At 40.7% G+C, this 27,396-nt stretch overlaps 1 protein-coding gene across 2 annotated transcripts in view; it reads left to right on the top strand.

The window, feature by feature from the left end:
- Window positions 1-27,396, top strand: part of zfpm1 (zinc finger protein, FOG family member 1) — a 122,378-nt gene that overhangs the window by 72,030 nt on the left and 22,952 nt on the right. Inside the window, exons 4-5 of one of the 2 annotated variants that reach the window (XM_073471901.1) lie at window positions 12,912-13,085; window positions 16,396-16,529. In XM_073471901.1, the coding sequence (XP_073328002.1) occupies window positions 12,912-13,085; window positions 16,396-16,529 (308 nt within the window). The remainder of the gene's footprint in view (window positions 1-12,911; window positions 13,086-16,395; window positions 16,530-27,396) is intronic. The other variant, XM_073471902.1, reaches the window with a different exon arrangement.

The following is a 27,396-nucleotide window of genomic DNA, read 5'->3' as shown; positions in this document are numbered from 1 at the left end:
CTTGCAGTGAAAAATTGTAACTTATATCTTTGGGAGAAGGGCTCATAAGGAGCACTTTAGGCCAGCATCGCCCTGTGCTTCCATCACCCACTCTTGATCTCCACCAGATATTCTGACTGACACACACACTCTCCTCCAGCATCTCCTCCCTTCCAGCCTGTCTGTGATGTGTCACTCCCCTCCTCCATCCCTGATGATTGATAGGCGCGAGGCCCTAATCTAAAGGAACATTTCTCCACGCTGTCCGGCTGCTATCAGCCTAGCAGCTCCCATATACCCAGTGTGTGAGCCCATGGCAGGCCTGGCGCTGGTAGCAGGACTGGACATTGGCACGCTGATTACCAGCCTATCAGATTCCTGGCTTCTCCTGCAGCCAGTGCACCACATCATGCATACCTTCCTCTCACACAAAAATACACTTGAAGATCTTTGTGTTTAATTTGTCAGTGAGCTCCATTGCCTAAATCCATTCCCCCAACCCTTTATTATAATGGTAAAAAAGCAGCTGCTGAAATAACCTGTTGTGTTTGGTCTGGATACAATTGGAACCTAAAATTTCATCTGGCAGTGAGCAGCATTCATCCAGAGAATGCTAGACTACAAAGTCACAAAGTCTTTCACGGTTTTAAGGTAATGTAATGTCTATTTAACACTGAGAAGTGTGTGCTGGTCCACACTAGATCATGGATACCTGACAGTAAATTAAATAACTGTAGTGTAAAGATAAGTGACCAGTGGTAAAATGGGTTATATACTGGACTTTCCCTCTGGAAAATGGACTGTGCTTTATGTTTGTGACCAAGATTTAAGAGCAATTTTTTTTAACTTATGTTATGTAAGTTAGTTAACGTACATGAATGACACAACTTCTGTCACTTACGTTATGTGAGTAACATAGTTGCATCACTTGCGTTACGTTATGTACGCAAGCTAGGTGATTTCCCTCATGATTTTAAACCTCACCAAAGCGCGAATGTTCGACAAAGTTAACAATTGTCCAAAAGTCGTTGTATGAATATTTGAACTGTTTGTCAGCAGGCTTTCTTTGAAAGTCTTTGAAAGCATCTAATGTTTTATTGCTAACTTGACCGCTAGAGGAGTAGGTAGAGCGTAGGGCTGGGCAATATGGCCAAAACTGTTTTCACGATATGTTTTTTTATATTGATCGATGTCGATAATTATCTAGATAAACAGTATATTTAACAATAATAATGTTGAATTGACAGTTTAATACACTTGAATGCCTCCTGTTCTGTAAGACCTGATGTGGTTTGGACGTGCGACCAGACCACATATCAGCGGTGCTCCTCCAACTTTACCCTACACTCTGCGTAGAGCTGATTTTTCAACCGTGCTTATAGGCATCATATCTTTAGCGATACAGTACGTAACTGACTTGCGACTTGTGTCGCGGCTTGTGTCGCTTTGGCTCCTTCTCATATGGGGTAATGGCTGAAAAAGCAGCAGCAACTGTTGGTTGTTGACCTGAAGTTTGACTAGTAGAAGCAGTGGGGCTGGGCTGTTGGCTACTTGAGAGGAGGCTGATGCTAGCATGATAGCACTAACTCATACTTTCAAAGTACTGTTTGGGACGGTACCTTTTGAGATGATGGAAGAGATTGGTGGTGTTTCCAGTTCCGCTGAGGACTGGTCGCCGACACATTTTGCATCTAATGCTGGTCTGTCCTTTGTCAGACTTCAGGTAGCCGGACTATTTCCAAATAACCGAATTGGTATGACCTTTCTTCAGTACAATTTCTTTGTCTTTCGCAGTTTCCTCGCACTCGGTTTCGAGTGGACACACAGGTGGTCACCGTCATTCTGAGTAGTTGTGAGTGGGAGGGGCCGGAAACATGTATCAACCACATGCATCTGTTTCTCTGCTGTGCGATTGGCTGTTGGTGTAGTGTTTTCTAGGTAGAGGAAAACAGACTCAAAAATAACTATCGAAAATGTCATAAATTTATCATCGTTATTGTGGAAAATTTTATCATGAAAGTGATCGCCAAGCCCTAGTAGAGCGTCATTGTTTGAAACTGACCAAGCTGCTGTATTTGAGTTGGAAGTGAGAACGTGTTTCTCCGTTTCGTGGAGAACCTCTGGAAAGGACACTAAGTCAATCAATCAATCAATCAAAATGTATTTATAAAATATGTATTTTTATCGATGGAAAGTCCTTGCAAGAATACATATGTTAAGCTCTCTTTGAAGTGCTAAAGCCTTTCAATATGACTTAAGTCCCTATAGTATAGGAGAATTATACAGAGCCTGAAATGATAAAGAAAGTGAAGTGATGCTTAATGCTTCGTTACTTGTTAATAGTGTTTCCCAATGACATGCTTTTATTTTTTAATGCATTTCTGCTGAATTTCACACATCTCCTGTTGCCTTAATGAAATACAGTGGAATATTCAATAACAAATTGGAAGTTATGGCTTGTCATTTATATTCTCACAGAATTTGAGCATGGTGTAGCTAAACTTAACACAAAACTTAGTGACATTCACTGAAACTAGATATCACACTAGCGCACCAGCATCTCAGACTTGTGTATGCTTCTTTGTTGAGTGTGCTTCAAGTTCAAGTTTAACAGTGATGAGGTCCATGACACCAGCAGTTGAGATATCTGGTGAACTGTCACAGGTTATTATATTAAATTAACCACACCTTTTCAGTCTTTTCACTACCAGCTTCGTGGACTTTAGACCAGCATGTTCTGACCCACACCTCTGTGAAACTAGAGGCCTTACTCTTTTTCCCTTTTGTTGTTCTGGCCATACATCAATATGTCAAACAGCAGTGGGGTTGGTAAACAAATGCATGCATGTGTGCGTTTTACTGACAACATCGTCAACAATTTAAAGCTATTAAATGAAATATATGAGATTTTGAACATTAATATAGCAACAAAGAGCTAATTGCTAAGTAAAGATATAGTGGAGAAATGGCACCGTGAGCAGAGATTGCAGTCATACTCCCTCTGTGTGTGTTGTGATGTGAGCTTTGTCAGCAGTGTATGTTCAGATGTTTTTGTTATTGAGTAGATGAAGTGCAAATTTCTTTTGGTCTGAGATGCTGATGCTCTAGTGCAATATCTAGTGTCGGTGAATGTCACTATGTTTTGTGTGAAGTTTAGCTACACCACGCTTAAGATAAGATAAGATAGATAAGATATACCTTTGTTGATCTCCCGTAGGAGAAATTCAATTTGGCACAGGAACAAACAGCGTGCAAATAATACAATACAAAAAGTAGCAGTGCGTGGTAGGAGTTGACCAAGAGAAATATATATTGGAACAAATTAGAAATAAACCCAATTAAATAGAGTACAATAGAATAGAGATACTATATACACAAAATGCATCTATGTGCCTATGCCTAAGCAATGTTCATGTAAATGTACAATGTTGATGATGTGAGGCTCACAGGCTGGCCGCATTGGCTGCGTGAGCACCGTCTGTGCGTGGTGCTATGTCTTGCTTTTCATTTCAACGTCCATGTTAACAGGTTAGAACAGCCATACTGGCTGCGTGAGTTTTCAGGCGTGTGTCAAACAAGGCGACAGCGGGGCTTCATCTGGAGGTCCGGAGTCTCGCATCCTTTGACCGCGACATGCGCGCGTTTTTCAGCAAAAATAGACCTGAAAATGACCTGTCGACAGTCATATAGACATCATATCACCGTTTCACTACAGTTTTAATGTCTGTATCTGTAGAATATGTCACAGACATGAAGAGAATACACACAACAGGTGAAGGGCAGCTTTTTTCCTGTGCACTTTTTATTTCTTTCCCTCCCTCCCTCTCTTTCCTCCTCCCACTTTCTTGCTCTTTCATGGGGGGTAAATACAGTAGTATACCGATATTAGGGGAAAAAATTCTGATATCTATATATCGGCTGATACACAAACAATTTTTGCAATGATCCCTCAAATTTGGTTAAACACTTGTGACAAAGAAATGTAACATAGGCAGGATATTTTACAATTTAACAATAAACATTTTTATTTAAAACATAGGGCTGTCAAGCAATTTAAAAAAAACAACTAATTAATCACAAGCTTTGTAATTATTTAATAGAAATGAATCGCTCATAGCAATATTTGCCAGCATTTAAGAGCATTTCAGTGCAAATGGATTTGGGAGATGAGTGAATCAATGAATAAATTGACATTCTCAACTGTGAAAGGCGGTTATATTTCAAGCATGAAGATCTCCGATGGTACGAAAATTCTTTGCTGCCTAAATTGCACAAAATGGTCCTCTTTCCATCTTCCCCACTCTAATGTGTTTTGGTTGTATTAGGTTGCAATAGTAAGCTGTATTTTTTAAAGTGAAAAATTAAGCTGAAGAATAGGGCAGTTGTAGTGGAGAGCAACGGTCAGTGGCTGAGCTCAGAGCACACTGCTGTTACAGTGTAGCCATGGGAATGTTACGCAGTGAGTTTGTCAAGAGGCAGTAGGCTACATGTACAGTACAGTTTGCCCATGAATAGTCTCTGCAGCTCCTCAATACACAAGAAGACCTCATGTTTGAGTGACAGCTATCGCTATCACTGCTAATATCCATCCTATTTGTATCCGTGCTAATATCCATGCTATTTTTTCAATTCAGTTCAATTCAATTCAATTCAATTCAAAGGGGGCTTTATTGGCATGAACGTTTTAACAACAATGTTGCCAAAGCATCTGTCCAAACACTCGGACAGAACACAACAAATAACAACATGAACACCAACACAACACCAATAGCTTTTGCTATCCATGCTAAAGATGTTAATCATGCTAAAACGGCAGTCTGGTGGCCCTGGTGTAATGTTCTGCTATTAACCGCACACCATTCTCGGTTTAAGAAAGAATGTAAACCGTTAGGCAGGAGGAAACACTGACTGGAGTGGTCAGTAGTGTTTAGTCATCTGCCCCCATCATGTTTACAAAGCTACTGTAGAACCTGTTCAGTGACTTAAGGTCAAGGGAACACGATTAATTTGCATGCAGCGGAATTTAATAATTATACCTCACCTCAGGCATCTTTTTTCTATTTTGATGAAAATCAAATTTTTTATTATGATGTGATATTTTTATTATGATGTCAAAAAAAAAGTCTTATCTGCGCATGTCAGCCAGCATATATGCCAATATATTGGTCAGGTTTGAAGTCTTAACCCTAAATTCAAGCTCCGACCCTAAACTGATTCATGGTAGCAGTAAGACCCAACAAAATCTAGAGCATTTTCCTCATGTTTCTATGCTTTTGAGGATGCTTGCACCATGTAAGAAGAAGTATAATAGAAGTATCACAGGAAAAAGCCCTCACACATACAGTATATCCCCTGCGTTATGCTCATTTCCCTCATCCTCATGATATCTAATTCTTATCATGTTCTGTCTTTCTCTCTCTATGTCTTCTACGCTATCTCTCCCTCACCAGTTTCCTTCCTTTATTAGACAATAATCACTTGTTTACCAAAGTCTTGAGAGAGTTTGTTTTTCTACAGCAGCACCAGAAATAAACGTGAACAATGTAATTTTGGCTATAATGTCAACTGTGTGCTCTATGGTCATCTTAATGGGTTTAATCCCACTTTATCTGGTCAGGAACTTTGACTCTAAATGAACATTTCAGCATTGCAAACTGTCTGAAGAGAAAAGGAATTGGCTTGCAGCAGGTGTGTAAAGTCTAAAACTGATGATATTTCTTGATGACTGTGCAGATATATGCAGTATTTTGATAATTATTCAGAAAACCATTGCTCCCTTTGGTTAACTTTATTGAATACAGCAGCAGGGAATATAAATCCAAATGGGAAAGAAAAGAAAGAGCCTGAATCCTAAATCTTGTCAATTTTCCTTGGCAGAGCTTCTTTTTCCCTCCAGTCGTTTCCATAAATGCATTACAGTAGGAGGCTTCAGAGAACAGTATTTGTGTACTCTTTCTGGATATGGACACTAACTAGAAAGTGAAAAAATCTCTGTGTTTTACAGCTTCTGTTTGTTCGCACTCACTGCTCTCTTCTTGCTCTTGTCTGTTTAATTGGTGAACCTTTAAATGACCCTGAGTGAGTCGAGCAAGTCTATCATTCTTTAACTTTTCCATGTCTCCTCTCCCAGCCCACATTGCCGATACCAGCCTGATTGAAATGTCCTTTTCCGCGGGATCCAGAAGGAGTTGTTAAAGCAGACATGAATTAATGATTGAATTAATTATCGAAGTCACATACCGTACAATTAATTTTGTGGCTTTGCCTCAGTCTTTTTTCCTCTCCCCGTCTGTGTGTAGAGAATGTCAAGAAACATTTTCTAATTAATTTATGTGTGATTATCAGGGATAGTTTCTGGAAGGTCTCCACTTTCAATTTGTGACAGGCTACAGCAGAGGAGAGAGGGGAGGCTGGGAGAGATGGAGATGGGAGTGTGAATGAGGGAGCGGCTGTGCTCGTGAAGTATGTGCCCTCTCACACACACACACACATACACTTACTCAGATGCGCACACTAATGGACTTTCGTTTTCTTTTTCTCTGTCACACAGTTTCATGTTAGGATCACTCCCAAGAAATCCCTCTTTCTCCCCGAGTCATGACTATCCAGTCAGTGTCATTTTGCTTTGAAACTGAATATTGTTGAATTTGTAGTCTGTTTCCTCTAAATATAAAGACAAAGGACACAGACTTAAGTTTCTATAAGTGTGTTTGTTTTAAAATTGGTTAAACGCTTTCTTGACAGATAGGTTTGGACTTTTTTTAAGGTAATATTTACATGCTATATATTAAAAGAGTTGATGGTTGCTGTTATCATTCTCTCTCTACATTTTAGCTGTAATATGCAACTACATGGCAACGAATAGTTGCCCTGAAGGTGGCCAAAAACGTTCATGGGGTCAATGCAAAGGGCAAAGTGGGCAAGTGCCCCTGGGCCCAATGACACCCATGACTCAGATCTCTAAATACCACCCACATCTTGCTGCTAGCATTTGTTCAGCAATTTAAATACCGTAGGTCTGTTGCTGTGCTGATTGAACAGACAAACTTAAAGATTTTTGCATTTATTAAGGCATGGTGAGAAAAGATGAACAGAGACACTGACCATGCACTTTTCATGTCACACATGTAGCAGATGATTATTTTTTTTACATTGGGAGGAAAACTCACAGCCTGCCCTTCTTCTACACCAGGACTGCTGCTGACCCATTGTGGTCACAAATGCTCTGTAAAGCCTCCAGTCCGTAGTTATTCAATACCCTCTCAGCACCCGAATAGTGAGAGGGGTCTATTACAGGTGGTCTACATGTGATTATTGACAGTGTTGTGTTTTAATTACTAATATAATGGTAGACTGCCCTCCGTGCTATTATTTGTCAAACTGACAGACAGCCTTCAGATTTTTCTGTCATTGTTAAAAAAATTCAGTCCGTGACAGAAAATATTCAGTTGATGCGACCTCTGGTCTCTACATGGCTAGCTAAATAACTACATACATCTAAAACATGTATGTTGTTGTTAAGTCATCTTAAAGAAATAACTGCTCTTATTAAAACATATGTCACTAGTTAATTTCTCTAACCACTACCACATCTTCTCTGTTGAATGTGAAAGGCATCCGTAATAACTGTACTGACTGGCTGGGGTAAAACAAAATCAACTAACAAGAAGAGGACTTTCAGCGGGTTCTACTTTATTACTCGGTCCAGTAAACCCTGTCTTGAAGATGGTCCCTCTGTAAAAAGTGGACTAAGACATTTGTTATTTTAGAGTTATGCATACATGATGCACAATCCTAAATAAATATGCTAATTTGGGTTCAGGTAGTATTTTAACATAAAAAAAACTGCACTACGCAGAGACTGGGACAAATGGGGAGCTAATAGGGGCCCAGCAGCTCATTGGTCTGCTGCCCTGTGGTTAACCACACTTCCAACTATGCATGGGGTCATGAGCAGAAAATAAGTGTATCCTCTTGGGACAATGCTCAAAACATTTCATGCCCTTCTGCATACTTGATTAGATCATGAGATATTGTTAGTTAACGTTTACATTTGACGTGAGCATGGTATTAGAAATCTTAATCAGCCTGTGGAGAGCATAAATGTGCCCAGCAAATTTCATAACAATCAGCATTGTTTGCAGCTTTGTTTCTTGCACCAACAGTTGGACCTGGAACAAAATCACAGAACACACATTTAGCATTGCACCATTTCGTACACTGACTGATGAAACTGGTTTACATTATTTTAAAAATGATTTCCCCTCATCTGTCTTGTGACTGGTTGGATAATGTTGGACTCTTTCTCACACACTTGCATACAGCGTTACATTTTTTTTTTTTGTCCGCATCAATAAAACTCTGTGCCAGCAGTCAGCTGATTGAACTCCAAAATGAAGTTTTTGCATGTGAATGTCAGTATTCTTTGTATTTGTTTGTGTTCAGTGAAAAGGAGGAGGGGGAGGAGGGCTCATCTCATCAGCAGTAGCCCTGTCACTTGTTCTGTTTTCACACCCTGTCCTCTGAACAGAAAAAAATGCCTCTAGTTTTTTCCCCCCTCATTTTATCTTTCTTCGCATATTTGTGAATTTGCATGTTTGCTTCTTGCTCTTTTCTGGTGGTGTATGTATTTTGTAGATAAAAGTTCAGCAGTGCAGTTAAGAGAAATTAGTTGGGTAAACAGTGGTAAATGTCAATGATAAAGTTCTGTTGAAGCTCATCTGATTAGTGGAGCTACGCAGGTGTCTTATCTTGCCTGTGCAACAGAGGGTAAAATGGAAATGATTGCGTGGTCCTGAGCAGTAGATGCCTATCCCAGAAATGTCTATCTGCTGCCGAGCTGAGCCTGCTGGACTCCGGGGACCCAGGGGTGCTGCATGGAAGATCATGGAGAGAGAGACAAGAAAGGAAAAAGGAGGTGCAATCAGGTCTTGCTTGTTGTTAGATTGAGGGCTTTCATCAACCAGCATTATAAATGATGTGTGGTCATTAATGTGAAATGGTGAAGAATTCATGAGTCCAAATTTTAGATTTACTAAAATGAACAAAGGGGAAAAGATTTAAACATTTCTGATTGAACATTGATAATCAAAATTATAAGCCTATAAATTGGCAAGGCAGAAACAAATTGATTATATAGTGTTATTAATTAAGCCAATGAGATGCATAGAATTTTTTAGTATACACACTGAGACCTGCCATTGCCTTGTGAAAAAGAATCCTGCTACTGTAGGAAATACAATTACTGCATACACTTTTAATGAGTCTTTGCAGACTTTGCTGATACTTGATACAAAATAAAGTGTATGGTTTAGAAAGACATGTCTTAAAATCTCTAATTGATGAAATATATAATGAAAACATCTGTGTCAAATCACAAAGATTCCACTTAAAGCAGAATTAATTAATATTTTTTATGCTGACATTGAATCAAATGATTTAGTAATGTAAAAGGCGTCGCCTTACACCTGTAAAACATCCAAAACATTTTAACTTTAGTAGAGGCATTGTGTTCATGTAGGATCCCATCCTGTGCTGAAGTTTTAATGCACCCAGTAGCTCACCTGATAGAGCATGCACCATGTTCCATGGTAGATTCTATAGCAGCCCGGGTTGAATTCCAATATGGTTCCTTTGATGCATGTCATCCCTTCTCTCTCACCTACCATCCAGTCTTCGCCTGTCGTCACTATCAACAAAATAAAGGCATTAAAATCTTAATTATTTATTTAAGAAATAAAAAGGTTTTCATGGCCTTTAAGAAGCACACATTATTTATTTGCGATCATATTCAGTAAACAAAATACAAATGTATACACATAAATGACCAAAAATGTTGCCTTGTGTATGCATAATGGGTATTGGCTCATCATATAGAAGCAATTGAGACTGTCGGCAAAAACTGTCTTACTTATATCCTTACTTATAAGCCTTTGTATATTTGGCAGATGTAATTGCATTTAATGTTTAAACGTAGAACACAACCTTATCTTTTCTACCATTAACAGAACTACACTATTTGTCCTGTTTCCTATGAGGACTGGAGAGAATAGGACTGGGAGGCGTTGGGATTTGTCATTCAGCAGAGGTTAAACCCCACCTATTAGTGTGGGGTCGGAGTAGCACGTAGATAAAGATTTCCTGTTGTGTGGTGTCAAAAAATCAATAGCTCTGCCGCGATGTGCTCATTTGATATCAACAATAGTCTTTTTAAAAATCAATTAGGCCGGATACAGGAGAACATCAGTGTTCTTTTTTTCCTGTTTATTTTTCACTGATATTCAATCAGCCCAGCTCTTTTTTGAGGGTGTTCCTATTTGATGACCAGCTACAATTACATTATGCATGTTTTTTGCATATGTGGTTCCTTGCAAACCAAGCTCAGGTGACTTTCTCAGTGTTGGAACTTTAGACACAAAAATCTACAGACTGACACCAGAAATTATCAGCATACCCCAAATACGACCATCTCTGGAGACAACCATTTTTGGATTTGGTGCCAGTTGGTTTATAAAGCACTGAATGATAAAGACCCAAAATAGATTTCTGATCTACAGACTACATAATGAATCGTCCAGACCTCTCAGATCTGGGACTGGTCTGCTCCCTGCCTTTAATTAAAACAAATTTGAGACTGTGATCTCATATCGTGCACTGTAAGTTTTATTTTTTCATTATTATCTCATTTGACACCCCAATCATTTATACTGTTGAACTGTTGAGGCTTTTGTGAGATAATCCCTATAACTACGGAAAGAATGTTTTTTGCTAAATTAACATTTTTAATTTTCTTTTTCTCACAGCACTTACAGTAGATTATCCTTAATCTTTATTTTGTTATCTACAACACAGAAGAAGGATTAGTCATTCAAACAAAAGTGGACCCAAGCTAGTACGATGTGGAACTCCACAGACTGTAATCTCTTTTTGTCAACATATTTTGTGTACTTTTTAAACACTCAATAGCCAATGTTGCCATATCAAACTAAGAAAGAAATGGAATTGAAACAAACTTACAAAAAGAACTGAAGTGCTAATCACTTCCAGCTTCCTCACAAGCCCACAGTTGGAAAAAGAAAAATCTGCTTTTCCATCTTTGGGTCTTTGAGTGTTCTGTTTTTGGATTATTCCCAAAGTTTTGGACAGTTACCACTAAGCTTTCCACTAATTAATAATATGACATATCAGTTAAGATAACAACTCAGCTGCAGGTTTAATTATTTTCCCTCCAAGTTGACTATATGGAAATTAATCATCTCAAAACACAACAATCAATCTACCCGATTAAGTGTAGTGTTAACACTTTTGTCCCCCATATTATTCCCAGCAGGGTTGCATGTTGATTAAACAGATCAAGTCATTCCTTTTATGTGTGTGTGTGTGTGTGTGTGTGTGTGTGTGTGTGTGTGTGTGTGTGTGTGTGTGTAACTTTGACTGTTTTTTCCTTGATTCCTTTATTTTCCTCCAAGATCTTGTATTGATGATGGGAGAATCGGGCCGCTGCGTAAAGTCTTCTCCAGCACATCCCAAAGATTCTCAATGGGGTTAAGGTCTGGACTCTGTGGTGGCCAATCCAAGTGTGAAAATGAAGTCACGTGCTCCCTGAACCACAATTTGAGTCCGATGAATTGTGGCATTGTCATCTTGGAATATGCCTGTGTCATCAGGGAAGAAAAAAAGGAAAAACCTGGTCATTCAGTATATTCAGGTGACATCATTTTTTGGCTAATAACATTGCTGAACCTGGACCTGACCAACTGAAGCAATCCCAGATAATAACACTGCCCCCACAGGCTTGTACGGTGGGCACTAGGCATGATGGGTGCAGCACATCATCCGCCTCTCTTCTTACCCTAATGTGCCCATCACTCTGGAACAGGGTAAATCTGGACTCATCAGACCACACAACCTTTTTCCATCACTCCAGAGTCCAATCTTTATGCTTCCTAACAAAAAAGCCTTTTTTTGCTTCACTGATAAGTGGTTTACTTAAGTCTACACAGTTGTTTAGTCTCCGACGACATTTCTTCCTTGAAGATGATGGTTCATCACTATCCTTCCAGGTTTTAATAATGCGTTGGACAGTTCTTAACCCAATTTTAGTAGTTTCAGCAATCTCCTTAGTTGTTTTCTTTGCTTGATGCAGGCCAATAATTCGACCCTTCTGAACCAGAGTAGCAATTCCACGACCACAGGATATGTATTCACACATGGTTGTTCAAAAAATAAGGAGCTACTCACTGCACCAGTCAGGGTTAAATAAGTTGTTGCCAGCTGAAACATATTAATCACTGCAGTAATTATCCAATGGAAGGCACTGACCTATTTGCTTAGTTAAATCCAATTGAGGACTTTTTTTTTGGCCAGGCAGTGTATAAATACTCTCCACAGTGGTCAACAAAAGGTTGTGGAACACTGAGGACAAACATACTTAAATTAAGTCCTTTAGTGTTGTTGCTTTATTATCTCATACATGGCCACTCCAGAGATCAAAGGACAACTTTTGTGAGTCTGACAAAGATGGTGGGAATCGACCTATTGTATTGACCAATATGCTAGTTCACTATAGCAACTAATGCAGCAATATCAGCAACTTTGTGTGTGAATGAAACATACTCTTCCTCTTAAATTGTATCCATCTTTAAAATCGTTGATGATTATTTTTTTTTATTTTATGTCTGTATTTTTATACATCAGCATCACAGTCAAAAACAAAGTAATTCTTCAGGAATGGATTTGATTCTGTTGAACTTAATATCTTTGCTTTGTGTAATTTCCAGTGCCCGAACTCACTCTTTTAAACAACTGAACAGTTGGTAGACTAAGACTGGCAAAACAAAACACACACACACACACACACACACACACACACACACACTCAAAACACACACACACACAAAAAAACAGCACTGATCAAATAAATTCTCTTACAGCATCAACACCATCCTGGTCTCTTCTAACAGCTGTCTGCTACCTTCAGCTCTACCCCCCTTCCACCTCGCCCTCCACTCATTGGTTAATTGTGTCTGACTGTTTTATTGTGTTGGCTCGTCAAAGAGGCCTGGACGCCCCAGTGGCTGCTGAAGAGTCCGTATTGATAAGCCTTTGTGAGTATGTGTATGTGTGCAGCTGATGACAGGGGGTGTATACTGTTGTGATGGTGTGTGCATTAGAGAGAGATTGTAAGTTAGTGCGTGTGTCAATGTGGATACTGTGGAACTGGTTGATATTGATAACAAGCCCATCCAGCCTTGTGTTTTTAGGATGGGTCATCCAACACTGACAGAAAGAATGATGATGTGCGTGAGTGTGTGCACGTGCAGGCACTGCATGTACAGTACTGTATACAGCTGTGAAGAGGGTAGTATCATACAGAGCAGTGAGGGTAGTAGTAGCCAGTGCAGCCATGTTGATAAGGAGCACTGGGTTATTCTCACGGTCTATGGTGGGCAGGAGGCGTAATTAACAGGGATTAGTATTATTGGAGGCGTCATGTTACCCCAGTGAACATAGCTAACCTGCTGGGATTAGCAAGCAAACTCATTAGTGGAGGTGCACCGATAGTACCTTCTTTCTACCAGTATGAAATGACAGTGTTTCATAAAAGTGACGCCCTGACTACGTAATCTACAGTCATTTATGCTGCCCATAATTAATCAGTTAAACTCTATCATTTGCATTTGCAGTATATATACATTTAATTTGTCAATTGATTAAATGGTAATAATGATGTAAAAGTGATAGTTCATATCTTTTGATGTCGGGTTGTATCAGGTACTTATCCTTAGTTAGTGTATTACCTCGGAGCTCGGAGCACTGACAGGGAAGCAGAGCATTGTACTGCCAAACGGGACCGAGAGCAGGACATATTTTAGCCACCTAGAAGAAGGCACACCTAAAAAATATATATATCCATTTAAATGTACCCTATATTTTGAACATTTTTGGCATTTTACATTGCTGTCACTGCACATGGCTAAGGTGGAAAAGGATCAAAAGGGATAAAACAGAAACTGATTTTAATTAAATAGATCTTGACATTGCAGTATCTACTTCAAACGTTCATGTTATGTTGCCACTCACCGTGAAACGCTGTCACTCCACTAGAGTGACTCAAATTTATGCTATAAAGAATAGGGAGTCAGGGACATACAGAACCAAAATGTCAACAGTTTCAGTTCAGACTCAGTCAGTTCTAACCTGACAAACTAACGCTTCTGTTTGCCTTGTTTATAGGTGAATATCTGTGTTGGCTCACTGAGGTCAAATCCTCGCACCATTTCACAATGAGGGTCAATTGAGCTGGTCAGGCTGATAAAAGGCCCATGTGGTGAGGTTTGACCAATGGCACAGAGGCAGACTGGACATTGATGGAATGCTTTGATAAGGAGGGTCGGAGTGGCCAAACTGAGGCCCCATAGGACGATAGGAGATAGGATACTGGCTGGACAGACTCTGGACTTCAGACTCTGCAGCCAGCAGGTTAGACTGTCTGAGGAGTCATGTTTGGGTTGACACATGACCTGGGACTGAAATGTGACGCTGACCCAACTTGAACATGGAACATTTGGGTCCAAAGCCCAACAGAACCAGACAACCATCACCTGTCAGGAGACCAGACCCCAACAACCTGGATGTTTCCTTTTTAATTTAGTCTCATCTGACAAAGAAATTGTTTTTCAGAATTGATTTGTGAAATCGAGCTCTACCCAAAACCTGAGTCATTCAATGAAAAATTCAGCCCAGCCTGACCCGAGCACAACAGGTCAGGTCAGCTCTTGTTGCGTCTGGCATCGATGTCACTCTCCCATGTGCACCAGGGCAAGAGAACTAAAAAGTAGGCCTGGTTACAGTGCAACATATACTATGACCTGTAGACAAAGTGTGTCAGCACCTGTTTGAAAAACTGTTTAAAAGTGCCCGCACTGATTAAAGTAGGCTACATGAAGTCATTTTTTCCAGTGCACCAAGTTGGTTAGCTTAATGTTGATCCTATTAAAACAGATATAATCAGGTCAACTAGTGCCATAAGATTTTATCCCTGTGTGACCTGTGTGTTATCATACTGTGTCATTGCAACTTTGAGCAACAAGTTAAGAGAAACATGCCAATTCCTGTGTTACTTTGCCACAACAGTCCGTGAAACAATATTTTCAACCACTATTTGGCATTTAAGGACTCATTTTACTAAACAAACGTATATTTCTCACCGCCCCTCCTACTTTCTTCCCTCAAACCACACTCCTTCCTGCTCCCTCCCTCCCTCCCCTTCCATAACCCCACCATCACCACCTCCTCCACACCCCACCGGCTGTGGGAAAGCCATTTTATCAGCGTCTGTCTGTTGTTCTCTGGTGGGGATAGATACAGAGAAGATAGATGAGTGTTTTGACATGGAGAGTGTTAGACAAACACTCTTATCAGGCCCGCCACTTTAGACCGACCCCCCGAAACAGTCGCCTGAACCATGGATGAGATGAGGAGGGGAGGAGGGTGTGAGGCACAGTGGGGAGGCAGATTTTAAATGTGTTTTGATCAGAGAGAGAGTTGGATGGATGGTCATGACGTGAAAGCTTCTCCAGAAGTAGACCCTGAGGCTGCTCATGTAACTGAAACAGTTGGCATTAATCCCATCCAGTCAGTCGCAGCAGTTTCCACTGCAACACTCACCAGTGTTGCTCAGACTTGTTCATTTATCCTCTGATGTGCAGAGACTTCTCTAAACTACTGACTGCTGCTCCTCCTGCACTTTTAGGTTTTAAATAGATGGATCAGTCCTCCATGCCTCTGGGCTAACTGGCTCCATCTGGGCTGCAGCTTGCTCAGACCACAGCCATCACTGCCATCCTTCTACAGTTATCACTTTCTGAAGTACACGAGAAGTTTCCCCTGTGTGGAGCAGCCAGGACAGAAAGTGCTCAGCTTGTATCAAACTCCCCCCTGCTGTTGAGCTGCAGACGGTTTATGCTGGATGGTCTGAGCTGCTGCAAAGGGTCATGTCAAGTCTAGGCCACATGCTGCTTTTGCCAGTTCATGTTTTTTTCCCCTTTCAAGCCTGTCATGTGATCCCTGCAAAAAATGGTGGGTCATGTTTCAACCAGTTGGACTTTTAAAGGCTGAAACCAATATTTTGATCAGCTACTATATTTTCTATCAATTAACAGTATCTTTAAGTGTTTCCCTATTGATTCAATAAACAGTCTCAAAATGGAAAAAAAGAGTAGTTAGTAACGTTCCATCAATGGTTATTCTAAATTTTGACACTAAGGTTCTCATTTTTACTGCAAATGTATATCGGTAATCAGTCTCCTTGATTATAAATAATCTGTTTCAGTATTGCCCCTAAACAAACCATATTGGTTGATCCCTAATAGAGACTGTAGGAATGTTTTTTTCTCTTTTCTCTCCTTCCTCCAGATGACCTGGAGTTGAGTAAAGAGGGCTGTGACAGCAGGGTGGTGGCTGGCAGGGACCTCCATCCAGACACAACTTGGGGCCCCTATCAAGGAATCCTCCAATCAGAGGGCAGCACAGATGATCAGGAGGCAGAGGTAATCTTTTTTTTTATTATTCACCATAATAAATCCAGTTATTGTTTGCTGTTGTCAGAACCACAAAACATGTTGTGACACTGTTGAAGAGCTTGAAGTTCAGTCCAGTTTTATCATCTCAAACTTAATGTAGCAACAGGTGATGATAGCACACACACAGGAGCTGACCATGTATGGTGATTGTCTATGCATTGCAAATGGCATCAGTACGGCTGTTTTGTCATTTTTGGGTTAATTAGACAGGAATTCGTTATTAAGGGTTTTTTTGTTTTTTTTAACTCAAAGCTTGAAAATAATTACTGCATGCAGCAGCAAGACAAACCAGTGAATATGATAAGAGTGAAATATTGTGGCTTTTTAAATGCTATATCTTACATATTGCAAACCATGTTGTTAGTTAGCTACAGCAGGCTGAAGAGGGAACTCCAACTGACTGAAGTGGTTCAATTGGAAAAGTAAAAGGGTCAGAGGTCAGATGGTTCACTAACAAAGAGAGACGATAATTAAACAACTTATCAAATATGTGTGTGACAGACAACTGAAAACAGCTGTGTGTATCTTTGCGTGTGTGTGTTCATTGGAAAGAGTGTGTGGGACCGGATGGAGCCCTATCAGAGGCTGGGTTTTTGCATCATGTGCAAGTCCATCTAATCATATGATACTGATGTTGGGAGAGGCTTCCTGGCATGGAGCGCAACTCAAGCAAACACACACACACACACACACACACACACACACACACACACACACACGCTGGGTCATTTACACACACACAAACACTTAACCCAACGTCATTTTTGCATTCATCTATGTTGCTATACCTGGTTCACTTGTCTTACCTTGAATTATTTTCAGCTCCAGGTATTGAATGTAGCTCAACACATTTTAGTCCAACCCAGTTTAACCAGTCCACATCTGGGTTCAAACCACTTCATATCCGATTCAAAAAAAAAACTCTGAGTTCAAATAATGTCAGATGGACTTTATACTGCACATTCATGCCTTTCCCCATCAGTACTCTCTCCTCTCCTCTCCTCCCAGCCCTCTCCAGACTCCCGCTCCATCCTCTCCCCTCCTCTCCTCTCCTCCTCTCCTGTCCTCCCAGCCCTCCCCAGACGTCCGCCAGTCTTTTATCTCCATATGGCGCCATCCTCCTGGACAACAACCCCCAGTGATTGATTCCTGCTTGATAGGCTCTCATTTCTAAGATTTTGTTTATCATCAGTGAGGTTCTGAGTGTACAGATAGATGTCTATGCATGTGCGTGTGTGTGCGTGTGTGTGTGTGTGTGTGTGTGTATGTGTGTGTGCACAAGCACTCACTCACACATTCCCTCACCCATCACCTTTTGTTCTTTCCCTCCCTTCCACTGCCCATACAATTTTATTCCTCCTTTAAACTGAAGCTCCGTTTCTGCTTTTCTTTTTTTTAGGGCTTTGCGTTCGTGTGGAATGCATCTTGTTCTGACTCTTAATACCCGTTTTCTTTCTTCTTCCACATTTTCTGTCCCCGTCCTCTTCCTCTCCTATTTGTGGACTGAAGAGGCGAGGAGACGGACCTTCAGTATCTGCTGGAGATAGTGGCTATAATCTCACATTCCTCCTGTGTTTCTCCTCCTGTCACTCCACATCCTCCCCCTCCTCTATCCATCCCTCCATCACTCCCTGCCTCCCTCCCATGTGGGTCAGCAGGGGTCAGGACTATCCTCTTCAGTGTGTTGGAGAGGAGAAATCTGCTCATTCCTGCGGCCCGAGCCATCACACTGCATTCCTTGATTGGTTTTTAGAAGAGTGGATGTAAAGGATAAGCTCACCTACATACCTTTTCTGTGACGAGGAGAATACATTTCAGTGTCTAAAAGCACTGTTTTCATGAAGAAACTGATGAAGAAGATAATTCTAAGAAGAGTTACAGAAATTAAGTTGGACAGTTCACACCTGTAAAAGTCTCATTTCAACCACAGTCTTATCTACTGCTCTGTCCCAATTTCCTACTGCATACCAACTGTATATAGTTTAACTAGTCAGTCAACCCTATCGCCATGTATGGATTTTTCTTCTTAACCTACTTTGGAATGGTTAAAGTTAGGTAAGGTAAGGTCAGGTGTGTAAAGGGACATGAACGCCAGCCTTTTTAAATATCCCAGTTTCGGGTTGCATGCATAACACACTGTCAAAACCTTGCACCCCTGCCCGTCCTGCCTGCTCAGGCTTTTTACACAGGCTACAAGTCGTTTCTGTCACTACCTCCACTGCCAGCTCAGACATGGAACAACAATGATCTCCCATTCTTTCTTCATACTTTTTTATACAGAATGGCAAGGCATTGCAATACAGATGCAACAGTCCTGCACTGAGCAGGCTGTGTGAAAGGGGCTATAGATAAATCTGTTTTGAAATAAACAATGGCCTCAAACATTATCATGATGTTGAATCGGCATGTCTCTGATGGTGCCTCGACAAATATCAGATATCATATTACATGTATTGCAAGTCTATTGAACTGCGCTACCTATCATTTTGTTCATTTCAAATCTAGTGCAGACAAGCACAACCAAAGTATTCCAGAGTATCAGTCAAAGTGAAGGAGCCTTAGCTTGCAAAGAGTAAGATTCCTTTTTAATGATATAGACGGTACAAATAAACTTAAACTCTTATACCCAACCATAACTCCACTCTCTAATGTTTCTTGTTTTCTGAAATGGAAGATATGAAGAATTAATAAATTAAAGAATTTAATCAATTAACATAAAACACACAGCCAGATCAATAAGGGAGTGCTGCAAAGTCAAAAGGGAAACAATAAATTCTAAAGTCAGGGGTTATCATTTTGAATGGTGTGCTGTCTGTTTTTCATTTTTATTAACATATATTTAGTTTTTCAGATTTTTTTTTCTAGTATTAAAGTGGAACAAAAAACTTAAAAATAGAGTGATGTTTATACTTTCAGTATTAATTTTATCCTTGTAGAATGACTTTTCTTTTGGCTTTATATGGGTTGTCCTTTGTCGATTTCCCTCCACCGTTCATCTCCCTGCTTTGGACATGTTTCCACCATATGCTCACTTCTACATACTGTGTGTGCATTTTTTCCTCACCAGATCTTTCCAAGTTGTCTCTCTTCACCTCTATCTTCCTTATACCACCTGTCTTAGTCAGTCCTCAGCCTCACTAGGTTCTGTGAAGCCCCCAGGCTTCGCCCCGTTCTCTGGGTGAGATTGGCATGACTCATTCAGCAGTCCTGCCCCTTCCAGCATTGTCCTCTATCTCTCAACTTCTCTCTCAAAAAAATTTCTTCTGCTTCTTATTTGGCCTGGACAGATAAGCTATCTTTAATACGTGGCCTACCCAGAAACACAACTACAGTCATGGTAAAAAGTTTACATATGTCTTTAAAGAACATATATCATGCCAGTCATGAGTTCCAATTTCTACAACTTTCATTTTCAAGTGCAATAATGAATTTATTATAGGTCTTTCAAAAATATGGCCAAATCAGCTGGGTCAAAAAAAAGGCATACGGTAATTCTAATATTTGGTCCCTTGGCCTTTTTCACTTCAATTAGGTGCTTTTGATAGCCATCCACAAGCTTCTGGTAGTCCTCTTGACAGAATCGGTGAAGTTCAACTAAATTTGTTGGCTTCCTGGAACTGACTTGTTTCTTCAGCACAGTCCAGATGGGGGTTCAAGTAGGGCTGGGCGATATGGCCAAAACTGTTACCACGATATGTTTTTTTATATTGATCGATGTCGATAATTATCACAATATGCAGTATATTTAACAATAATAATGTTGAATTGACAGTTTTAAGAATATTTTCCTTAGGACAGAACCCAAAACAAACCAGAAGATTAATTATGGTTTTAAAATACAATTATTTATTGTCAGAATGAATAGGTGGCAAACATTCAACAGAACCAACCAACCAAATGGCTTTATGTTAAACATTGAATGAATAAAATGATGAATATGTACAACAAATTACTTGTTTCAAATGTGTCTCAAACATTTTAGAGGTAGTATACTGAACTGAACATTGATTAAAGAAAATAAAATAAAGAGGTAAATGTTGAGGATGATTATGCTACTGTATTCTTTGAATATTGCACATCCTTGAGCTTGCAGGTAGTTGTTCAGTTCAGCTTTAATACCTCCTGTTCTGTAAGACCTGATGTGGTTCGGACGTGCGACCAGACCACATATCAACGGTGACATCTCTGAGCTGCTCCTCCAACTTTACCCTACACTCTGCGTAGAGCTGATTTTTCAACCGTGCTTATAGGCATCATATCTTTATCGATACAGTACGTAACTGCGCTGGTTCTGTCTTTGTGTCGCTTCGGTTTCTTTTCATATGGGGTAATGGCTGAAAAAGCAGTGGCAACTTTTGACTAGTAGAAGCAGTGGGGCTGGGCTGTTGGCTACTTGAGGGAAGGCTGACACAAGCATGATAGCGCTAACTCATGCTTTCGGAGTACTGTTTGGGACCGTACCTTTTGAGATGATGGAAGAGGTTGGTGGTGTTTCCAGTTCTGCTGAGGACTGGTCGCCGACCCATTTTGCACCTAATGGTGGTCTGTCCTTTGTCAGACTTCAGGTAGCCGAACTATTTCCAAATAACCAAAGTGGTATGACCTTTCTTCGGTACAATTTCTTCGTCTTTGTCAGTTTCCCCGCACTCGGTTTCACTAGTCGGACCGCTCATTGTCTTGTGTCAGCTAGACACACAGGTAGTCACCGTCATTCTGAGTAGTTGTGAGTGGGAGGGGCCGGAAACATGTATCAACCACATGCATTTGTTTCTCTGCTGTGCGATTTGCTGTTGATGTAGTGTTTTCTAGGTAAAGGAAAACGGACTCAAAAATAACTATCGAAAATAAATGTCATAAATTTATCATCGTTATCGTGGAAAATTTTATCATGAAAATTATCGAGATCGTTTTATCGCCCAGCCCTAGGTTCAAGTCAGGACTTTGGGAAGGACATTCCCAAACCTCAATTCTAGCCTGATTCAGCCATTCCTTTAACACTTTTGATGTGTGTTTGGGATCATTGTCCTGTTGGAACACCCAACTGCACCCAAGACCCAATCTTCTGTCTGAGTTTAGGTTTTCCTGAAGAATTTGGAGATAATCCTCCTTCTTCATTATTAATGGAATAATGAAGAAGGAGGATTATCTCCAAATTCTTTCAAATTCTACTTTCTTTAGAGCAGCAGATCCACTGGCAGTAAAACAACCCCACAGCATAATACTACCAGTACCATGCTTGACAGTGGGTCTGGTGTTCTTGGGGTTAAAGCCCCACCTTCTCGCCTTCAAACATATAGCTGGTCATTGCAGCCAAAAAACTAAATTTTTGTTTCATCTGACCACAGAGTTTTCCTTCATAGGTTTTTCTGTGTCCATGTGATCAGCAGCAAACTTTGAGCATTAAGATGCCATGTCTGTCACCTGTCTTCCAGCAGCTTTGAATTCATTGCAGACTTGCTTTTTGGTGGTTTTTGGTCTTGATCATCCTGACCAGTTTTCTCTCAGCAGCAGTTGATAGTTTATGTTTTCTTCATGATCATGGCAGTGACACAACTGTGCCATGCACTTCATACTTACAAACAGTTGTTTGCCCAGTTGATCTTGGGACCTGTAACTGCTTTGAAATGGCTCCAAGTTACTTTCCTGACTTGTTCAAATCAATAATGAGCTCTTTCAGATCAATGCTGAGCTCTTTAGACTTTCCCATTGTAGTGTTTGTGGCTGAGTCTAGTGGGTGTATCAAACAAGCCCTATTAAAATGGGCCCAGAAAAGTCAGCAGCTGTTATCAGAATCAGTCAGAAGAAGTTAAGAGGCCATGCTACAAAGAACATTTGATTCACACATCTTTCTATAATCACCAGAATTTAATCATTCAAGTTACTGTATGTATATTTATAAAGACTGATACAAAATTCATTACTGAACCAAACTTCATGAATGTTTTTGTGACAAAGTAGTATGTGTTCCACTCATTCTATCACACAAAAATGTGAGTTGTAGAAATCATTGGAACTGAAGACTGCCATGATATACATGTTCTTTAAGTGTGTGTAAACTTTTGACTATGACTGAACATCAGGAAGTATTTTTCATGTGCATTTCACACACAACACATACACATGTGCACAAAGGGAAGTATTTACATTTACATTTAGGGCATTTAGCAGACGCTTTTGTCCAAAGCGACTTACAATAATTACATTTGTTACAAGAAAGAAACCACAACATATTACTGTTGATAAAGTAGAAAAAGATAGAATCAATTTTCAAGCCCTCATCTGAGCAAAGTCGGTTTATCAAGGATACCATAAGTACAAAAGTGCTATGATGTAAGTGCTAAGGGTAAGAACATACAAGTGCATATAAATTATTATTTTTTTATTTTTATTTTTTTTTGGGGGGGTGGGGGGTTGGGGAGGGAGTCATGCTATGCGGGGTCGAGGTGAAGTCTGAACAAGTGAGTCTTGAGTCTTTTGAGGAAGATGGCGAGTGACTCTGCTGTCCTGACATTGGTCGGGAGTTCATTCCACCACTGGGATGCCAGAGCAGAGAAGAGTCGTGACTTCGCTGAGCGGCCTTTGTTTGCTCTCAGTGACGGCGGTACCAGCCGGCCAGCTGATGTAGTAGAGCGAAGTGCTCGTGTTGGGCTGTGTGGTCTGACCAGTGTTTGGAGGTAGATGGGTGCAGTTCCGTTGACGGCCTTGAAGGCCAGCACCATGGTCTTGAATCTGATGCGGGCCGCAACAGGAAGCGAGTGGAGGTCATGGAGGAGGGGGGTCACATGGGAGAATTTGGGTAGATTACAAACAAGGCGCGCTGCAGTGTTCTGGATACGTTGCAACGTTTTAGTCGCAGAGGATGGGAGTCCCGCCAAGAGCGAGTTGCAGTAGTCCAGGCGGGAAATGACCAGCGATTGGACCAGGAGTTGCGTTGTGTCCTTGGTGAGGAAAGACCAGATCTTGTGGATGTTGTAGAGGGCAAATCTACAGGATCGGGCCATCGCGGTGATGTTGGGGGTACAGGATAGTCCGTCGTTGAGGATCCAGCCCAGGTTCAACGCAGTCGATGAAGGCGATACCGTGACATCCTCGACAGTGACTGCCAGGTCCACGTAGCAATGTATGAAGCATGAAGTATCAAGTGCAATGGCTTTATTTTTTGATTTGAGACAATATCCAATTATTCTATGTCTTTGATGTTGATGTTTATAGCTTGTGTTAGTGTTATCGTATGTTTATCGGTGTAGGTGAGTATGTCAGTTCTGAGAGATCAGAGTGGAGCAGAGAGAGCAGGGGAGGCAAAGAGAAGCAGATGAGATCCAGTCCTCACTCTCCCTCCAACAGATCTCCTTCAGTAGATTAGTGGCGTGTTAACTGGCCTGTGTCATATGGAAATCCTTCCATTTGCATCTCTTGAGAAAGAGGCGTAAAACCATTTATCTATTTAAATATATTCTGGCTGATATGGCTGTTGGTCTTTAGAACAGGTTATAATAATGTTTACTGATCATCTGATCAGCTAGGCTGCTGATTCCTCACACTTTTTGGTTGAGTGAACAACCAGGTCCTCCTCAGCGAGCCTCCCATGACAACCCAGGAGCAAGCACGCCACTGCTTCTATTCTGATTGGATCGCACAAAACAAATCTGATATTATATCTCTTCTCCTTCTGATTGGATCCTGCTTTAATTAACTGATAGTGCAAGTGCATGTTATTGGACCAAAGTTGCAGAAATGTTGAGAAATTTCAGCTGAAATGAAAATGAAAGAGTGGTGATATTTAAGTGGACACAAACCTAGAGTTTGTTGCATCTGTTGCATCTGTTCAAAGGACAAATGTCCAAAGTGAATTCTCCACACTTACACCACAGGAGATGTTTTCCCTCCTTCAGCAGCTCACCCCACCCCAATCGTGTCTTTCGTAGAAAGACAGCCTGAAGGCACGATCCTAGAAGGAGCAGAGTAGGGGAGTTCAAAGCGTTATCACGCGCCGAACGTCTTTTCATCATGTTTTAGAAACAAGCGTTCGCACTAATCCCCCAATAATCTCTCCAGGAGAACTGGGGCGATAAGGCGCGCCACCCACGGCTTTTCAAACACTTTTTGGGTAGTCTCCTCTCACTCTCTATCTCTCCTCCCCTCTACCTCCTCTAGTCTCTTCTCCACTTCCTCCTTCCCTCACTCCCCTGGAAGGACAAGTGAAGGTGATCACCGACTCCTCCTTATTTTCTCTCGAGCTGTTTTCTCTTCCCTTTTTTTTGCATTGAATCTGAGCTGGTTTGTTTACATCCTGATTCTGATCTTTGCATTTTATCTGGACTAATCAACAGTGTTTCTCTGCCTCTCTGTTTCTCTCTCTCCTCCGCCCATCAAATTAGAATGTTAATTAAAATGGTGCTCCTTCAGAAGATGACAAATCAATGATTATGGTGAGTGTTGAGACACCTCCTGCGATGCCCCCCAGAAGAACTTGATACATAAGGAACATTCTCAAAATGGAACTAGAGATTTGGAGTTTCTATGTTTTAAGAAAAACATTCTTATAAAGTGTCATTGCATTTTTAGTATATGAATAACAAAGTCATACTCCATCTTCCTTCAAAATGTTGAAAGGTTTTTTATAACTTGTCCTACACCCTGAGGTATGACCATAAAAGTTCAAATTTGATTTGGGTAGGAGGTTTATGTTTGAATATCATTTGGCAAAACCTTGTTTACATTGCTAAAAGTGCATGTTTCCAATTGAATCAACTTCTTCCTTGTCCTTACCCTTCTTTTTAAAGAATGCAGAGAAGTGGGGAAAGAGGCGACAATGGCAGAGCCAAATTGTAACCAGTGGGTGGCATGGCTGTACCCCACTGGCCATCACATACCTGCGTTTCTGGACACTTGTGTTTAACCATTCTTGTACTTGATGGTTTTTGCATCTACATACGCCCTCCCAATGTTATCGTAGTAACCTTGATCAAATTCTAACCTCTGCTGAATTATGATACAGCATCAGAATTTGTTTTGGTTTTTTTTGTTTTTTTAAGCAAAATCCTATTTTTTGTCCTTTTGACGATTGACATTTTGACTTGTCACAGTAGGTAAAGCAGGTACGATAATACAATTATTCTGAATTTCAGGTAGCTGTTTCAGTTTTAGGCTCCTGGTGTTGTTCATGTGGGGTCACTGTCACACTGTCATGGATTCTTGGGACATTTGAATAGTACAGAGACCTTGTTGATGTTAACAGCTGAGCTTTACCGCTATGACAAGTTAAAGTGCTTTGAAAAAGCCCTATTGCTTAGGGTTGTACTTGTAAGCTTGGTAGTCTGTCAGCAGTCACTGTTGCTTTACTGAGTAAGTGACCTGAAATACAGTAGTGAGTATTTAGTATATGGCAGCACATTACACAAACAAGACACCAATATCTGTGTGAAAAGTGAAAACTGGGAGTTGAACAGTCCTCTACAACTGCACAGTGGTGTCTTCATGAAGGAATTATTAAGACTTGGAGATGGCAGCATTGATTCCAATTTTGCCCAGTGGCCAGTGCGCCATAGAGCACCATTATAAAAACGGTGTTGATGGCACACCTCAAACTACAAAAAAGGTCAATTATGACTCTCTCTATTATGACTTTTTGATCCATGGTTTTATATTTGTAAAACTTTCCTTGAGCCAAGAAAAGTGATTAGAAAATATGTGACATCTTCACAAAGATGTAACATGTAAAGTCTATGGGCACAGCGAGAGCTCACAGGAAGAGCCACTAACACTTCTGTGCATAGTCGGCCACATAACCAGGAAGTAAACCCGGAAGCCAGGAAACTTTTTGGCATATGTGCCATCTTTGCATTCAATATCAGGTTCTACCTATAAATCCATGTTCTGCTTTCAACCTCCATGTCAGCTAATGAATTGATTTAATCAAATCAAATCAAATCAAGTCCCTGAAAGAGTTTATTCAGTCCCTCTTTTAAATTGTCTGCACCCACAATTCCTTGCTGTAGCAACATTTGAAGCAATGCACCATCATCTGCTGTCACATAAAAACGTAGCCCAGTGAAAGAGCTGTCCAATTCTCTCAGCATCGTGGTTGTCTTTTTCTAATTCCTTGTGAATTCTTCTTCACATCTTTCCTTGATTACATAAACTGTTCCATTGCAATCAAGGAAGGATGTTGAGAAAAAAGGATGTATTGCCTCAAAATGTTAATTGTGGGCCATAAGGAGAGCTAGTTTTGACTGTGGTGATAAAGGCTATTGTCGCCTTGCTTGCCCACATCATGACAGTAGATGTCTGTCTCTCAGTCTGTCAACCTGACCCTGAGAAGAGCCTATCACCCTGAGAAAGGTAGAGAGGAGGAGTGATTTGAGGGAGGGGAGAGAAAAATGCCAAATAAGATAGAATACATACATAGAGAGAGAGAGAGAGAGAAGCGGTGGAAGAGGAGGGTTAAATGAGACAAAGGGAGGAGGTGTTCATCAGTCAGTGGCAATGACTGGCTGGTATCTGCATCTCGCTGTCATCTGCACCGGCTTCTGCTACCGGCTGGAGGAGGAAGGAAAGAGGAGGAGGTGTAAGAGAGGAGAAGAGGAGAGGGAAAACCTCTATCCTCTCTATCTCTGAGCCTCATCTCCGGCAGTTCAGGAGCCTGCTTTCCAAGAGTGCCTCATTTTCAAATCTCTTATCTCGGCCCCCGTTTTAAGTATCGCAGTTTTATATTTTTACATATCATTTGCATGCAGCTCATCAAACCTGGCAACCTCATTTTTTTCTCCTTTTTTTTCTGCTTCTCGGAGGTGTGCGCCGATATGAGCATGCCTGCACAAGGGAATGAGCTTTC

The sequence above is a fragment of the Pagrus major genome, chromosome 8 (assembly GCF_040436345.1).
Source record: "Pagrus major chromosome 8, Pma_NU_1.0".
Taxonomy (NCBI): Eukaryota; Metazoa; Chordata; class Actinopteri; order Spariformes; family Sparidae; genus Pagrus; species Pagrus major.
The sequence above is the reverse complement of the archived record's forward strand: the minus strand, read 5'-3'. Positions and strand labels throughout refer to the sequence as shown.